The sequence below is a fragment of the Equus quagga genome, chromosome 5 (assembly GCF_021613505.1).
Source record: "Equus quagga isolate Etosha38 chromosome 5, UCLA_HA_Equagga_1.0, whole genome shotgun sequence".
NCBI lineage: Eukaryota > Metazoa > Chordata > Mammalia > Perissodactyla > Equidae > Equus > Equus quagga.
The window spans coordinates 27535175-27551568 of NC_060271.1; the positions used below are offsets into that span (position 1 = coordinate 27535175).

A 16394-nucleotide genomic window follows, 5' to 3' on the forward strand; every position below is an offset into this window, starting at 1 on the left:
AACTGGAGTATCAGTCCTAGCCACCCCCCCATAATTATTTTGGCAAGTTATTCAACCTCTCTGAGACTAACGATGATAGCAATGCTTACTTCATAGGGCGTTGCAAGCAGAAAATGAGAAGTTGGGAAAGCATTTGGCCCAATGCCTGGCATCCACTAAATTCTCCAACATGGCATTTGGAGGTCTTCAAATAATAACTGATAGCTATTTATTTAGTACTATTTGCCAGCTCCTGTGCTGTGCTCTTTGCTTACTATTTTTGAAATTTATTTAACATGTGGAAGACTTTTAAATACTTATTTTTAATTTATGAGACAGGGATCTTTGTCCATTTTGTTTCTAATCAAAATCCTACAACAATGTCTGGGATATGGTAAGCACTGAAAAAAATATTTGAATTTATGACATAAACAACAAACAGCAGTCCCTTTTCCCAGCTATCCCTACCCCCAACTCCCACTGCCTTGAGGCACTCATTTCCAAATCTTTTCTCTAGAATCTGTCTGCATATTTCTAAATAACACACTTTCTCTTCATTTATAGTTTCAAAAATTTCAGCAACTGCCCCTCACAGAGGCACACTTCTCCATCTTCTGATTATAGTTTTTGTCAAAGCAATGTTGAACATTCACATTACTACAACTTCGTAAATATTATTTATAGCTGAGCCATATGCGGTACTATGGTTATATTTGTTTTGGGGTAACCAAACAATGGTTGGGAGATGGAGGAAAAGATAAAATTGAGACATTAAGTCTAATGTGTCTGAATACACAAAAGGAGATTTACACTTCTGTTATGGACATTGGCACTGAATCAATGATAGTTATACCATAAAGCTAAGCATGTGAAAAACAAGGCAATTATTAACTACAGGGAATAAGAAAATTTACAATAGTCATAACAGCAAACACTTATGGAGCGTTTACTGTGTGCCTGTCACTGTCCTAACGCATGTAAAGCATCTACAGAGAGCTTTATAACTCTTACGTGCAAGACAAAGAAAAGGAATTGAGGTCCTGGGCTCAGGTGGAGGCTGATTTAGATCCCAGTCTGGTCCGTGCACTTGGTAGCTTCTAGACTGCAAGCAAGTCTCTTGACCTCACAGGGACTCTTTCTGGAGGGACAGCAATAACTATTCTGCAGGGCTGATGTGAGGATTAAATGAGCTATTATTGCATGTAAAGTGCTCAGCACAATGCCTGGCCCATCTTAAGCGCCAATCCACAAGAGCTGTTATTAAGAACAGGGTACTTTCAATCTGCTCTATTGTCAAAAGGGAAAACTCCAGTAAATTTAATCCAAATGGACTTTTTTTTGGCGGGGAGGGGAAGAGTAGAAGACACACAAATGCTTCTCTACAAAGAAAATATAATCAGGGCCACCCTGTGGTGTAGTGAAGTTCGCGCACTCTGCTTTGGCAGCCGGGTTTGGGGGTTCGGATCCCGGGTGGAACTATGTGCTGCTTGTCAAGCCATGCTGTGGCAGGCGTCCCACATACAAAATGGAGGAAGACTGGTACAGGTGTTAGCTCAGAGCCAATCTTCCTCACCAAAAAAGAAAATATAATCAAAAGTGTGATTTTTCCCATCTAAGAAGTCAATTTCTAACCAGTACAGTGTTTGCATCAAAACTAAAAATTCAAGGGAAAACAAAAATCACAGAATACATTTTAAGTTATTTTACATCATATTCATTTTTCCAAGAAGTCCCTAACATCCAAGAAGAATCCTCCTGGTGCTAATAAAACTTTCCTGTTATACATACACAGACCTGTTCTATCAGCATTGTCCACTGTAACTTTCTGCAATTATAGAAAGGTTCTATATATTTCTATGTTTCCAGAGTCCAATGCCACAGGCACTAACTAAGTGAGATTACTAAGGACTTGAAGGTGGCTGGTGCAACCGAGGAAGTCAACTTTAAATTTTTACAAATTTTAATTGATTTAAATGTAGATAGCCACATGTAGCTAGAGACCACCATAGTGGACAGGTCAGCTCTCTGATTTGGTTACTCAAATGCCTGTGAAAATCTACATTAATATGCATAAGGTGTCTGAAGAGCTACTGCACCCTAATCATGTTTAATCAATTACATCAGGTGTTGAAAATGATACAACAGCAAGCTTAGTATATTTCTAGAGATGTACTGTACTTAAAGGTCTTGGTTTAGGATTAGAATATTAAAAGACCCACCCCGTGTTTTTCATATTATGCAACATAATTAAAAAAAAAATCCAGTGATTCCTGAAACAGAAACACCTAAGCAAAAATCAATCAACTTTTTTCTCTTTTTGGATTTGTATGGACAGCTGAACATCAACAGCTGACTGGCACACACCAAGACATCCTGACATCACTGAAGTCGTAGACGTGACCAGGTTCATATGCGTACCTTGTCTGCCCTTCCCAACATAAGCAGGTGCTCCCTTAAAAGAGCAGGGAGTGTGCAGAAAACAAATGGCCTGTTTTATAAAACTCTAAATTTATTCAAAGTGTTAAAAGATTTCACTCTCCCCTCCAAAATACTTTACATTTAAAAAAATCAAAACTGTTTTCTATTTTCTCAGCCACTGTCCAAGCTGCTGCCTCCCCTTCTGGGGACCAGCCTCTGCCCCTCCAACCCTCTTCCCCTCCCTCCCTTCACTATCAATATTGCTATAAGTTTGTTTATAAAACCCCGCTTCTCTTTCCCCCACCATGTCCTGCCCTGTAGGTGTGGCTTCCTTTCCAGATTTCAGGCCCTTGGCTGCAGGTGAGGCAGGTTGGACGGATGGATAGGAAGGTAATACCTGAAGAGCAGAATGCTTTGTGCTTCTGGGAGAAAGGCTGATTGGCTTTATTCTTGATCAAGTGGAGGATCTTTTTTTTTTTGCTCCATGGGCACCTGTTCAGGGCCAAATATTTGGCTTGGGGTTGCCCATGGCTGAGTAGCCCTGCCCCTTCTCCAGTTTCCCCCAGGCACAGGTCCATGACAGCCGGGTCTGATGACTATACCATTTGCCTGCCTGTGGACTGTGAAGGACAGAAGAGTGGCACATGACTAGAGTAGGAGCCCCAATTCTCAGAGTGTGGGCACCAAACAACCAGGGGAGGAAGTTTTGGTTTTTGGTAGGCAAACCAGGGTTAGCCAGGACCATGGGAGGTAGGAATGAGGGGGGAAAGGTCTAACCACATAGCTCTGGCATGAGCAATGTTCATTCTGATAAAACTCTCTCCCCTCTTCCATCCCCTCTTTATCCTGTAGGTCCAAGGATGATTCCAGACAGGAGGAAGAAAAAGACGGAAAAGATTCTGTTCTGCTGATGGGAAAAAGGCAGGAGATAACAGAGTCCTTGGGGCTGGGGGAGGCCTGCTGGAATCTGTGGTTGTCACGGCTTCCCTGTTCCGGGAGGGAGGGTGGTGGGGCCGGGAGCCAGGCCCTCAAGGCTTCATCAGCTCTGCTCCTTGTCCTTGACTAGTAAGACTGTGTGTTGGCCCCCACTGGACACAGATAAGACCACACGGTTCTCCAGCTGTTTGCCTGTCATCTCCACGGGGCTCCAGGCATCCTCCTCCTGCCCCGTGCCCAGCTGGTAGTTGGTGCCCATGCCCCAGGCAAAAACACGACCTACAAGGGAGAGAAATTTGGGCAGCTGTCTCTAGGATCTCTAGCCCCATCTCTCTGTAGTGTGAGAAGCCTAAGACATCAGCATGAATTCTCGCCTCAGCCTGTAGCAGCCTGGCAATGTCCCAGTCTCTGAGAGTTCAGGGAAGATGGGAGAAGCCAAGGAGATGATGGATAAGAAAAGAGTTTCATCAACTAGAGACCACAGTCCTTACACATTGCCAAAGACGTCTCCCTGTTCCTAGGCATGGCATTCAAGGCCCTATATGACTGGCCACTCCCCAAACCCTTACACCCCGCCCCCTTCATTCCCAGGATCAGCAAGTTTTGAGACTGCTCTGGATGTCCTGTGCCCAGGACGCCCTCCTTTGCTTATCGTAAAGGACTGAACCTTCAAGGTGTAGTACATGCCTCATTTCCTCAGGAACTTTTTCCACATAATCCCATATCCAGCATCTCCACCAGCCCCAGACTTCTTTTCAACGCCTCCACAGCTGTCCCACTCACCCACTCAGGCTCTGGCAACCACTTGTGCACACTCTCCTCTTCTGAGCTTGCCAGGACCCCAACTACTAAGCCTTCTTTCTCTTACAACTCCCTGGAAAGCTAGCCCATATTAGGTTGTACATAAACGGGTCACCATGGTGGAAAACATAAAGAGAAGCTTGAGTTAGGGGTCTGGAGACCTGGGGTCAAGTCCTACTGCCTGTCTGGGCCTCAGTGATATATGCCCCTTTGCTGTTTTTCTCCTCTACAGAACAAACCACTTTTATTAAAATAATCTGTTTACTCATTTTATGTTCATCAAAGCCAGAGCTTCTGACAATCAGGAGAAAAGTGAAGTCATCACAGACACTGCTCTCTGCATCTCAGCTACATCTGATGACAGATGTCAGAGCTGGCTGGGCAGTTTGGTAAGAATCACGACCCCCAGGCCCCAACCAGACCGAGTGTGGGCAACCCCACTCACCATCCTTGGTCACAGCATACCCCACAGAGGCCCCACAAGCCACTGAGGAGACGGCAGGCAGCCTGGAGATGAGGGTGGGTATGCTCTTCTCCTCAGCACCCTCCCCAAGGCCCAGCCGCCCATACTCAGCCCGGCCCAGGCTGTATGCTCTTCCTGTGGGAGGAGGGAGAGAGATTAGGAGTAGCAGAGGGCATGCTCCAGGTAGGCCAGGTGAGTTCCTGTATCGGTGGGAGCTGGTCCCCATCCCCAGGGTGTGGAGAAAGAGGTCTGCAGTGTCTCTTCCAGTTTCAGGGGAGGCCTGGGAGAACCCCCATAGGCCCCCACTGAACTCATATTTGGAAGAGCACCAGGACTCTGGGGGAAAGGGGTGACCCTTACGGACCCACATCTGGCCACACCTGGAGCAGTCCCAGGTTCCAAGGACCATGGTCTCAGGAGTGTGGCCAGGTCTGTGCCTAGCAAACACTCCACCACCAACCCAAAGGTCCCACCTTCTGAATCCATGCAGACTGTATGGTGCTGGCCACCAGAGAAGCCCACCCAGGACTTGGTGGAATTCTTGAAGGATGTCAGGTTCTGGGGTACAAAGCAAGATTCTGTGCCTGGGGTTCCTGGGGGAAGAGGCCAGGATAGAGTTGTCAGGGGTGAGGGTGTCCGAGGAACTGTCCTTTCATCCCTCCCACAGTGAGCCGCACCCCTACCCCCACCCGGGTACGGACAGCCTCACTTTATACATGACAAAACTGTGGCTGTGAGGGGCTAGGTGACCTCACCAAGGGTACACAACAAATGAGTGGTAGAGTCAGGATTGGCACCCAGGTCACTCTGGGCTATGCTGGATGCTGGGCTTGAGACTCACCAAGCTGATGGTAGTTGGAGAGGCCAAAGCCGTATACATGGCCCTCGTGGGAGATGGCAAAGGTGAAGTAAGCGCCACAGAAGGCATCCTGGAACCTCACGTGGCCCCGGCTTCCCCTGGACTTCAGCATCACACACTTGGGGACCAAGAGCCGTTCTGCAGGCAGAGAGGAGGCCAGGGTCAGTGGCAGACACACACGGCCTCTCCTCTCTGCCCTGTGTTTTCCTCCATTAGTACAGGCCTCGGAGGGAGGCTAGGCAGGGACTCTTCTCCCTGTTATACAGAAGAGGAAACTGAGGCTGAGAGAGTCCAAGTGCCTCACTCAGACTCCCACACCCATAAGAGGTAACATTTACATGGAACTTACCATGTGCCAGATATTCTTCTATGTTAACTCATTTAACTTCACAAGAACCCAATGAGGTAGGTTTACAGGTAGGTAGGTTTAGAGATGAGGAAACTATGTCCAGGGTCCCATAGCCAGTTGGTGGTAGAACCAGGATTCAAGCCCAGGGTGGTCTGGCTCCAGAGTCAGAGTTCTTAACTACCACCGCAGGTCTATCTGATGTAAGCCTCAACACACACAGAGAATCCTTCCTGCCTTTGACCTTCATCAGGGGGTGGCTTGCCAAGTTGCCCCGCCAGAGGGACCTAAGCCACCTACCAAGGCCCTGCCGGCCACCACGATTAGCAAATAATTCAGGTACACGGCCCAGCTGGCCCTGCTCCCCGCAGCCCAAAGTGTAGAGGTCGCCATCAGCTGTCAGCATCACCAAGTGGTCGTTTCCTGAGAGTGAGAAGAAGGCAGGGATGCAGAGCTTGTCTGTAAGGCCCAAAACAAGGTTCTCCAACTCCTGTCCAGAGCGAGTACCCCCGGACCCACCTGAGGCCACCTTCACCACAGGCATACTCAGCTGCACTTGCACGGGCACCATGCTCTTCTTCATGGGCTCCAAGAGCCCGATCACACCATTATTGTCCTGGAAGGGAGGGGCAGAGCACTCACCCGCCAGTCCTGCCTGCTCCTTACCAGCCAGATACAGGCTGGCGGGCAGCCGCAGAGCTGTCTGGTGAAGGGCACTGGTGGCAGATGGGGATAGAGGGGTGGGCAGGAGCCAGGCCACATAGTGAAATACTTTTGAATGAAATCATACGTGGTCTGTGATTTGCATTAAAGTAAGGGGAGTCGGGGAGTGGACAGGAGTGGAGAGGAAACAAGTTTGGCCACAAGTTGATAATTGTTGAGGTGAGCAGACAGGTTTTCAATATATTATTCTGATTATTTTTATGTGTTTAAAATTTTCCATAAAAAAAATTTTAAAATAACCCTGATGAGGAAATACCTCATCGGATTCCTTCATTTTTGACATTTCAAAATAAATTAAATACCAAAGAAGCAAAACAATTTTAATGCTGAATCTGCTTTTTAAACTACATTCCTGTCTTGGAAATTCTGAGATGTGACAATTTGCCCCCCAAGTCCCTGAGAAGTGTGGAAGAGGGCTGGGCCATGGCGGGGTTGAAGGCAGGGAGACGGGTGAGGACAGCAGGCTTCCTGGATCAGCCTCAGCCCAAAGGCATCCTTGACCCACCTCTTGCCCAAGACACACACTTTATAACATCAGATTCAAGGAAACAGCCAGTGGTGTAGACAGGCCTGGATGAAGAAATCAGAGACCCGGGTCTGGGCCTTGATTTCCTCACCAGTAAGTACAACAGGGGCGCGGAGATGGGTTATCCTTGGGGCCCCACCAGTTAATTCTGCCTGCCAGCTCCCATGCAGTCTTCCAGACCCAGTCTTACCCGGAAGGAGCCCCAGAGGAAGACACGGCCATCCTCGGTGAGGGCTGCTGTGTGACTGTCTCCTGCTGACACCTGTACCACCTTCTCTTGTAGTTCCACTTTCCCGGGGACCATCTCTGAGCCCTCCACTGATGTGTCCCTTCCCAGGGCACCCTCATCATTGCAGCCGAAGGAATAGACCTGTGCCCAGGATGCCCCAATTAGTGCAAGGTCTGGCCTTTTAGTCCCTTCTTGGTTAGGCCACTCCCTGTTCAGTTTGCCACCTCCATCTACACAGAGGAAATGTGTGGCTCAAAGCTCCTTCCGCAAGCCCCCCAACCCCAGGCCCTGTCCAATCCTGTGCCCCCCTGCCCCAAACCTACCTGACCACTTTTGCTTAGACACACAGTGTGCATGCCCCCAGCCTCGGCCTGCACAACATCCTCTGGAATGGCCACCAGGGCTGGCTTCTTCCTTTCCAGCACATTCTCGCCCAGTCCCAGCTGGCCCACATCGCCCTGGCCCAGCGTCAGCACCAAGCCGGGTTCTGTGCTGTGGGACCTATGTGAGACTGAGGGGTGAAGAAGACAGTCCCTGAGTGTGTAGGATGACAGGAGAGAGAAGCGGGCACTGCATGGGTTCTGGGATCACACAGACCTGGGTTCAAGCCCCTGCTCTGCCACAGACCATTAGTATGACCTTTCTAAGCCTAAGTTTCTTCATCTGTAAAATGGAGATAGCAACAGTACCCGTCTCATAGGTTTTTGTGAAAACTGAGCACTGTATTAACACGAGAGGGAGGAAAGGGAAAAAACGAGGCAATCGATCTTGTGAAATGAATCTTAGTGGGGAAGGGAAGAGAACAGTGGGGACACAAGACAGTTGTCCTGATTGGCTGTAAGTTTTTGGTCAGGAGCCATGGTGCCAACAGTGAGGGCTCAGGTAATGTCCACCCTTTACTGACTGCTTACTCTACTAATGTTAAATTGCTTTGTAGTCCTCCATATTACCCTACAGACCTTCCATATTTAAGATGTCGTTTTAGAGGAATGGGAACAGAGGCTCAGAGAGGTCGAGGAATGTTCTCGGGGTCATAGAGCTAATAAGTACTAGAGTTTGCACTGAAATCAAGGGAGTCTATCTGGGTCAGAACAGTCTCTAGCCTCCATCCTCAGGCTGCGACTTCACTGCTGGACCTAGTCACACTGAGCCCCTCCGCTCCTATTAGGGAGCAGACTGGCGACTAAACAGAAGAGGCAGGAATAAGGACCGACACAGGTTTGCGGACAGGCACGCGCCAACCAGTGGGCGGCATAGGGCCATCTGCTGGCCAATGACGGCCGCCCGCAGCCCAGAACAGCCAATGGCTTCCAGCCCCTCCCCCTGAGGGTGTGGCAACGGCACCCAGGGCCGCCGCGACTGCGCAGAGGGTGCCCTGGGCAGGGAGCCACCCGGTCGGGTTTTCTGGTCAGAAGGGCTCGGCCCGCAGGCACCTCGGCAGGAGCGGGCGCCCGGAACGTGGCGGGAGGCAGCGGCCCTCACTGCCTGGTTACGAGGGTCTGCAAAAGACAGACACTGTCTGAGTGTGGGTCCACAGTTCCCCGGCCCAGACTGGGGGTGGACTTCTCTCCGCCCCGTCTCCCTCCAGGGTCCCCGGAGAGGAGAGCACAGCCACCTCCCTCAGATGTTACCAGGGCAGGATCTCTGTCTCCTCACAACAGCCCAGCGAGGCTGGTGCTGTTCTCGCTTCTATTTTATGAATGGGGTAATCCAAGCTCAGCAAAGGTAGTGTCTTGCCCAAAGTGACTCAGCTAAAGTGGCAGAACCAGGACTTGAACTCAAGTCTGGAAGTCAGTGGTCCTAACCATAATGCATTACTGCCTGAGTGCTTTTAGACAAGTCTCTGCCCCTGTACGATCCCCAGACGGTGGGATTCAATGAGCTACAGGAGACCCTCCAGCTGGGTGGAGTTCCCATACTTCCAGGCCCCTCAGCTTCAAACGTCAGGGAGGAAGGAGCCTAGTCCCCGATTCCCGGGGCTCCAGGAGGCCACTCACACGGAGAGAGATGCCAAGGCCAACTTACCCTTCGCCTTCTTGCTTTTGGGGAGGGCATCTTCTGGAGGTGACCTTCTCTTAGCTATACGCTTGGGTGGCATGTTCCTGTGCTGAAAAACCCAGGCAAGTACTCCATGTCAGAAATGGCAATCGTTTTTCCTGCTCTATTTAGGCAATGTTCATCAAAAAACCCTAAAAATGGTGACAAGAATTGCCCAGCAATTTGACTTCTCAGAATTTATCTGAGAACAAGAACAGAATAATAGATACACCCAAAGACTAAGTTCCACAAATATTCTCTGCTGTTTTCTTCATAACATTCAAAAAACACAAAAACAACAAAAAATGGAGCAACCCATGTGCTCAGGGACTGGCTAGATAATATGCGGTATATTCACAACAGAACAGTATGAAGTCATTAAGTGATGCTTTTGCAGATTTATTTATTGAACAGGAAGATGTTCACCATTGCCAAATAACATAAGTAGACTGAAAAGCAGTCCAACATCCCATTTTTCAGGGAAAAAAAATGCATACACATGTAAAAAAATGTGTAGACAAATATGTGTGAAGAAATACATACAATATCAATAATGGTAACCTCTGGAAAATGGGATTATGGACAAATTTTACTTTTTTTTGTACCTTCCTATATTACCTAAGATGTTTACCAAGGAGCATTACATGTATTTTTTATTTTATTGTAAAAAATTAAAACCTTGAAGAACAACATTAAGTGAAGTATCTCTCATAACTCCCCCAATCCTGAGATAACCACTAGTAATTCTGGTGATGCATTACTGTTATTGTCAGACCAAAAAAGAGGAAGCTATTTTCATTAAATAAAACCAAACCAGACCATTTGTGCCCTTTGATCCAAAAGTGCCACTCCTGGGAGGAACCTGGCTTTCCTAAACAGTCCAACAAGAGATAAATACCGTGTGTACACGAACACACAAACACCAGGTGTTACAAAAGGGGGAAAGGAAGTCACCTATGGATGACAAGAAGGGTGTAGGACCTGGGATGATGCAGGGCAGCTGACATCCCTGAGCGCTCCCCTCCTCTAACTGCAGCCACCTCCCCCAGGTCTCCGTGTCTCCCCCGAGGCTGCTGAGAACAGAGATGTTCTCCTAAGCTCTCTCAATTCCAACCCAGCCCAAACTGTGTCCAAAGCCTTTTTCCTCCACACGTACAGCTCTGGAAAGAAATCTTCATTGAGCCCTGGTCTTGAAGGTTGTGAAAGACAATCACATTGTCTAACCCTGGGCTTACAAACTCTGGACTGTGATCCTTCTGGAATGGATGGTTCGGGCCAGGGCACTTTCGAGTTATCCAGATGCAGAAATGGTATAGCACGGGGCAGTTAAAAGCACAGCCTCTGGAACTCGAAGCTAGACTCAGCTACTTTCTAGCTGTTTGACCTTGGGCTAAGCCATTTAATCTCTTCATGATTCAGTTTCCTCATCAGTAAAACGGGGATAATAATAGTTTCTACACCTTTATGAGTTGTAGGATTAAATGAGTTAATACTATAGAAATAATTACATAGAAAGTGTTCGATAAATTAATACTGGTGTTGTTATAACATCGAGGGCCTGCCCCAGGTAATGCTCAGGCACAGCTCTAATCTAACCCACCTCTCCTCCATTTTATAGATAAGGGACAGAGACTCTACCCAAGGCTACAAATGGAATGAGAACTCCAAGAGCCCTTCTCAGGTTCACCTGTGGGCCAAACCAGCACCCCTCTCCCGCATTCCTTCCTCCTCTCCTTCCAGTAGATCCTAGAGCCCCAGCCTCTCCAGGTCCCCACTACTTTATGGTCTATGAACACACAGCCAGTGGCCTCTGAATTTCTGGGCACATTTCTGCTGACTATCCCGAGGGAGGAGACCAGAGTACTGAAGATGAGGAAGCAGCCAAAGGCCTAGAACCTGTCCCGCCTGTGCAGGTGGAACTTCGACAGGTTGTGACTGGCCCAGCTCTGACTCTGAGAAGGTGGCAGTTCTGAGCCTCACCCAACTTTTGGTCTCCTCCCCTCCAAACTGCTTCTTTGAGACCCCTCTTTCCACACTAAAAACGCACATTCTGGGGGATTAGAGGGAACTGGATTCACCTGCCAGAGCTGTGGCTCGCTCGCCCCTGCTTTTGTGACCATGGTTAGCCAGCAGCCTCACCCTCTCTGAGCTGTATCCTCGTCTGTAAAAAGGGAGGCCATGACTACTTCTCTGGGCTGCCGTCAAGACTGAATGAAATGTCTGTGAAAGACTGCAGTGCTAAGCACACAGTAAGTACTCGGTACACACCAGCATTTATCCATTCATTCCACGAGTATTTACTGAGGGCCTATTACCACCGCTTGGCTTTGGGCCAGGTGTAGCAAGGACTAAGGAGACTAACCCTCTCCCTGTTCTCATGGAGCTGACATTCTAGTAGGAAAGAAAAAACACCAAATTATTAGATGGCGCTGTGTGAAGGAGAGGCAAGGTGATATGATAAGAGAATAACTTAGGGTCACACAACAACGTGAACGTGCTTAATGCCACAGAACTGTACACTTAAAAATGTCAAAATGGTAAATTTTATGTTATGTATATTTTACAACAAAAAAAATAAAAAGAGAATAACTGAGATGGGGAAGAGAGTGGTCAGGGAGGTGACATTTAAGGTAAGACCTGAAATACAAGAGAAAGCCAGCAGGGGAAGACCTGGACAAAAGCGTTCCAGGAAACAGTGTTTAGGAACCTGGGGAGGCCAGTGCGACTGCAGCTGGAGCAGGATGTCAGATGGCACAGGGTGAGCAGAGGCTGGATCACGCAAGGCCTTAAAGGGAAAACAGAAAACTTTTAAGAATGACTTCACCAAATTTTCATTTTGAAACGACTGTTGTTCTGCCTACTATAAAGAAAACGGAATGGACTGGAAGAGGAGGCCACAGCAGGCATCCACGTGAGAAACGAGTGTGCCTCGATTTGGTCTGAGGCAACAGAGAAAAGTAGACAAAACAGATCAACTGAGGAGACAGACTCGATTTGCCAGGGGATTAGATGTGGGGAGTGAGGAATCAGGATCCCCCTGGGAACTTGGCCAAACACAAGGACTCCCAGGCTTTGGTTTAAATGATGGATGGTAGACTTCCGTTTAGTGAGATGGAGAACACGGTGGGACAAAGGAGAGGGACCTGGAGCTCCATTTTACCAGGTGTTTTCATTAAGTCTGAAGTGCTTAGGAGCCAACCAAGAAGGGATGTTAAGTAGGCAGGGCTGGGTGGGTCAGGGGGCGTGGGATATAACAGGTAGCCCTTGTTTCAGGTAGACAGCTTGTACTCCTGGCCAGGCTGGCAGCCAGTTCATTGTGTCCAGGGCTCTGTCCTGCCAAAGGTAAACCTCCCGTCAGTTCATCCAAATGACTTGTAGCAGTCAGCTGTGCCGGGGAGGGACACTGTGAAGTAGCATAGAAAAGCACTTACAACAATAAGTTAAGTGAAAAAACAGGAAACAGAATGATATCAGCACACTGGTACTGATGCTAAGCTGACCCGGAGGCAAGGCCTGGAGTGGAGATAGAAAAATAAATATGAGATGGTTGGTAACATGGGGCACCAACAAAAAAAATGTGTTACTGTGGGTTGGGACCCACCCAGTGAAGATCTCCTTAGCCACCTGTGTTTTGGCTAACATTCTAGGGCATCTCACTGCAAGCTGGCCACACTGATCCCACTCTACAGATGAGGAAACTGAGGCTCAGAAAGGTGAAGTATCACACCCAAGATTAGAGGAGGAAACCAAGGTCTCAGCCAAGTGGGCCGGACTCAGAGCTGGTGCCCTTGCCTACTTCCTCCGCACACTCCCGGGTCTCTCGGCCTGCCTGGGAACTGTCTCTCCTACCTTCCCCGCCCAGAAAAGACTGGAACTTGTCTCTGGTCTTCCTGCTCCACCCCCATCCCGTTTTACAAGTCATTCATGATCTTTCTAAATCTCGAATCTGAAACAAGCTGCTTCCTTGCTCAGACTCCTCAGTGGTTCCCTCTGTCTGGAAGATAAAGACCCTATTTCTTAGCCTGGTATGAGGCCTCCAAGGTGCAGGACTGACATAACTTGGCCTCGTCCCTTACCTGTCACATCCTCCTTTCTCTTCCCACACAATCTCAGGCTGTTCTCTCCATTCCACTTGCATCTCTGTATCTTTCCATCCCTTATCCTACTGGAAGAACTGCTCCTCAGACTCACTTCCACTGGTAAACCACCTGTGATCCCTTTCCTAATCCTAAAGGAATCATTCTCTTCCAGGGAAATCAGGACAGACTTTTGCATCATAATTACTCTAATTTACATGTTTATCCACCATAACAATCTACTCCTTAACATATAAGCCTCTCTGGGGCAATGGCCACTCCCATATTCTATATGCCAACAAGCTTTTACTTCTGACAAGCTGAAAAAGAAGGCACTACCACTCCTATTTCACAGTAAAGGGAACTGAGGATCAGAGACGTAAATTTACTTGCCTAAATTCACACAGCAGTAAAGGAGAGCCAGGAATAGAACTGAGGTGTATCTGATTGATTAAAAATAAATAAATAGGTCGGCTAAAAGCAGGCCACAATCCAGCAGGGGTGGAGGCAGCCTCGGTGGGCCTCCCCAAGATCCCCCATGAGCTTGGCCCAACACAAGCAGCAGAGGACAGAAGCCAGCTGAGAAGGAGAAGAGGGTGAGACCAGAGAGGAGACACTGAGGCAGCCTGAGAGGACGGGCCAGGTGGGTGATGGATCCACTGAAGCACGTGGGGAAGGACAGTGGGTACAACTCCCTGCTGCAGTGCGGAGAGCACCGGCTTTAGAGTCCGACAGAGCTGAGTTCTCCTGGAGCTTGAGAATCTTCATCTCTCAAATGGAGAACGCCAGGCACTGCACAGTGCTGTTGTGAGCGATGCCGGAGGCAGGGCGGGCGATGAGAAGGCACCTTCTAAAGGTGGAGCCCTGTGCCTATTACCCCCCTGCATATCCTCCACTGCACACATCAGTCCTTTATATAGACGCCCTCTCTCGCTGCTCTGGGTGTGTTTTCCTAACCAGACAGCGTCTGGGCTGGGAATAAGTAGTATTCTTTTGTCCCCACCCCTCAACCCCTAAGAGACAAACATAGCTTCCATCTTTCTGGAGCTCATAGTCTGGGAGAAGAGTAAGAGAGACACAGTCACAAATAACTAAAAGTTAGATACAGAATCAGCTTCCACTAATAGGCACCTGTGGCGTGCCAGCCTCTCCCAGAATGCTCACACCTGCCCTCTGAGGTAAGCATGATCACCCTGGTTTTATAGATAAGAGGCTCAGTGGAAGGCAGCCCAGGCCACACAGGGGTGGGAAGAAATCCCAGATCAGGGCTAGAGCTCCGCCCTCCCCCCTGGGCTTCAGTTTCCTGTTTGGTGAATGAAGGCACACCAGACAAGACAGTCTAACAGGGGCCTGGCATTCCTGCTGTGACCCCCTGTGACCTCATTTCTGCAAAGGGAGACAGAGTCCTCTCTGACCACAGCAGCTGTCCTCCCACCCCCACGTCAGGAGGCAGAGATTTGCTGCCAAACACCAAGGCTGAAGAATCTCTTTGTGAGACAGGTCCCCAGGAGGAAAGGGAGGAGAGGGGCTCATCTGTCAAGAAACATTTGCTGAGCTCCTGCTGTGTGCCAGGCACAGAGCTGGTTACTTCACCCCAGGGATGCTTTCCGGGGGATCCCCCAAAAGACAGAGCTGTGCGTGGCCTTATGTGTGTTCATTTTCCCCAGGGGAAAGGGGCTACAACTTCTACCAGATGCTAGAATCACTACTTTAGAGAATATACATGATGTTAGTAATCCTCACCATATACCTGTGTCATTTTACAAGTAAGGAAACTAAGACTCAGGGGGATTGGGAGGGGGGCCCAAGGGCACCCAACTAGGAAGGTGCAAAGCAGAACAGGATTCCTGTTCTTGGGATGTCTTCACAACAGGAGCCTGGTGAACTCCTAAGTCATCTTTCCAGACTCCATTCCCAGGCCCTTGGGTAAAACCTTCCTTGCCTCCCCCAGCCCGGCCCAGTGTTCCTTGGTCTTGCATTCTAGACCTTTCAAGACCCAGCCCCAGCTGCCTCATCTTGTCACTCCCCTCCTTGTACCCTGTGCTCCAGATGCAAACCCCTGTGGTAGCCTTGACCACAGCCCTCACCTAATCCTTCATGCCTTGTACGTGCTGTGCTCCCCGCCTGGAGCACCCTTACCCCTCCACCTCAGGTCTGCCTGAATAACTCCAATGTTCCTTCAAAACTCCGTTCAAGAGTCACCTCACCTGCAAAACCCTGACCCTCCCAGGCAGGGTTGGGTGACCCCCTCCCAGTTGCGTATCACTCCATACCCTCAGCTTCTGCTAGGGCCCACAAGTCACACTTGGTTGGAGCATCTCAATTAATATCTAATGAATGAATGACTTGCCAGCAGCTGCGCCCCTTGCTCCACGGGCATACTTCGGTGATCACAGTGAGCCGTAATTGTGTCCCCAGACGGGTCTCCCCAAGGAGACGGGGAGCTCCGTACAGGCCACATGGGGCCCTTCTCACCACTGCAGCCCAGCCCTGCAAGCGCGGCACGGAGGAGACAGCCGGTAGAGAACGTGTAGACAGAAGAGTTGACGCGGAGTTCACAGCACACCTCTCCAACGGATCAAGAGTCGTCGTCCTGGCGCATGTGGGCGCTCAGATTTCTGTCCCTGCCGCAGACCCTCACCAGCCTACCCTGGAGCGCCTAAAGCAGACCCGCGCCGGGCAGGATTCCTCCCCTCTGTGCCATCCGCGTTCTCCAAACGAATGCTGGACACAATCGCTTCTCCCGTTTTGGAGAGGCAGCCCCGCCAGGGCGCCCGCCCCGGCCCGCGAGGAGCGCGGCTCTGCGCACCGCGGTCGGCGAGGTCACGGCGGCCACGCGCACCGCAGCCGGCCGCGCTCCGGCCGTTTGAATCTCCCGCCTGCGCGGGCGCCGCGGGCCGGGCATGACAGGCACGGCGGCGGAGGGGCCGCGCGGCCCTCGCTCGGGCGAGGCGGGGCCCGGCCAGCGCCCGAGCGCCCCGGGGCCGGGGCCACACGCGCC

At 49.8% G+C, this 16394-nt stretch overlaps 1 protein-coding gene across 8 annotated transcripts in view; it reads right to left on the reverse strand.

Moving 5' to 3' along the window:
- Positions 1 to 2470: 2470 nt before the first annotated feature.
- Positions 2471 to 16394, reverse strand: part of RCC1 (regulator of chromosome condensation 1) — a 25038-nt gene continuing 11114 nt past the window's right edge. For 4 of the 8 annotated variants that reach the window (XM_046662241.1, XM_046662238.1, XM_046662240.1 and 1 more), the window contains 10 exons: positions 9306 to 9387; positions 8714 to 8779; positions 7604 to 7791; positions 7242 to 7421; positions 6322 to 6418; positions 6103 to 6225; positions 5439 to 5594; positions 5071 to 5190; positions 4580 to 4732; positions 2471 to 3612 (listed from right to left, as the gene is read on the reverse strand). In XM_046662241.1, the coding sequence (XP_046518197.1) occupies positions 3437 to 3612; positions 4580 to 4732; positions 5071 to 5190; positions 5439 to 5594; positions 6103 to 6225; positions 6322 to 6418; positions 7242 to 7421; positions 7604 to 7791; positions 8714 to 8779; positions 9306 to 9378 (1332 nt within the window). In that variant the 5' untranslated portion in view covers positions 9379 to 9387 and the 3' untranslated portion in view covers positions 2471 to 3436. Of the gene's footprint in view, positions 3613 to 4579; positions 4733 to 5070; positions 5191 to 5438; positions 5595 to 6102; positions 6226 to 6321; positions 6419 to 7241; positions 7422 to 7603; positions 7792 to 8713; positions 8780 to 9305; positions 9388 to 12024; positions 12044 to 16394 lie in introns of those variants that run through there. The other 4 variants (XM_046662245.1, XM_046662239.1, XM_046662243.1 and 1 more) reach the window with 2 other exon arrangements.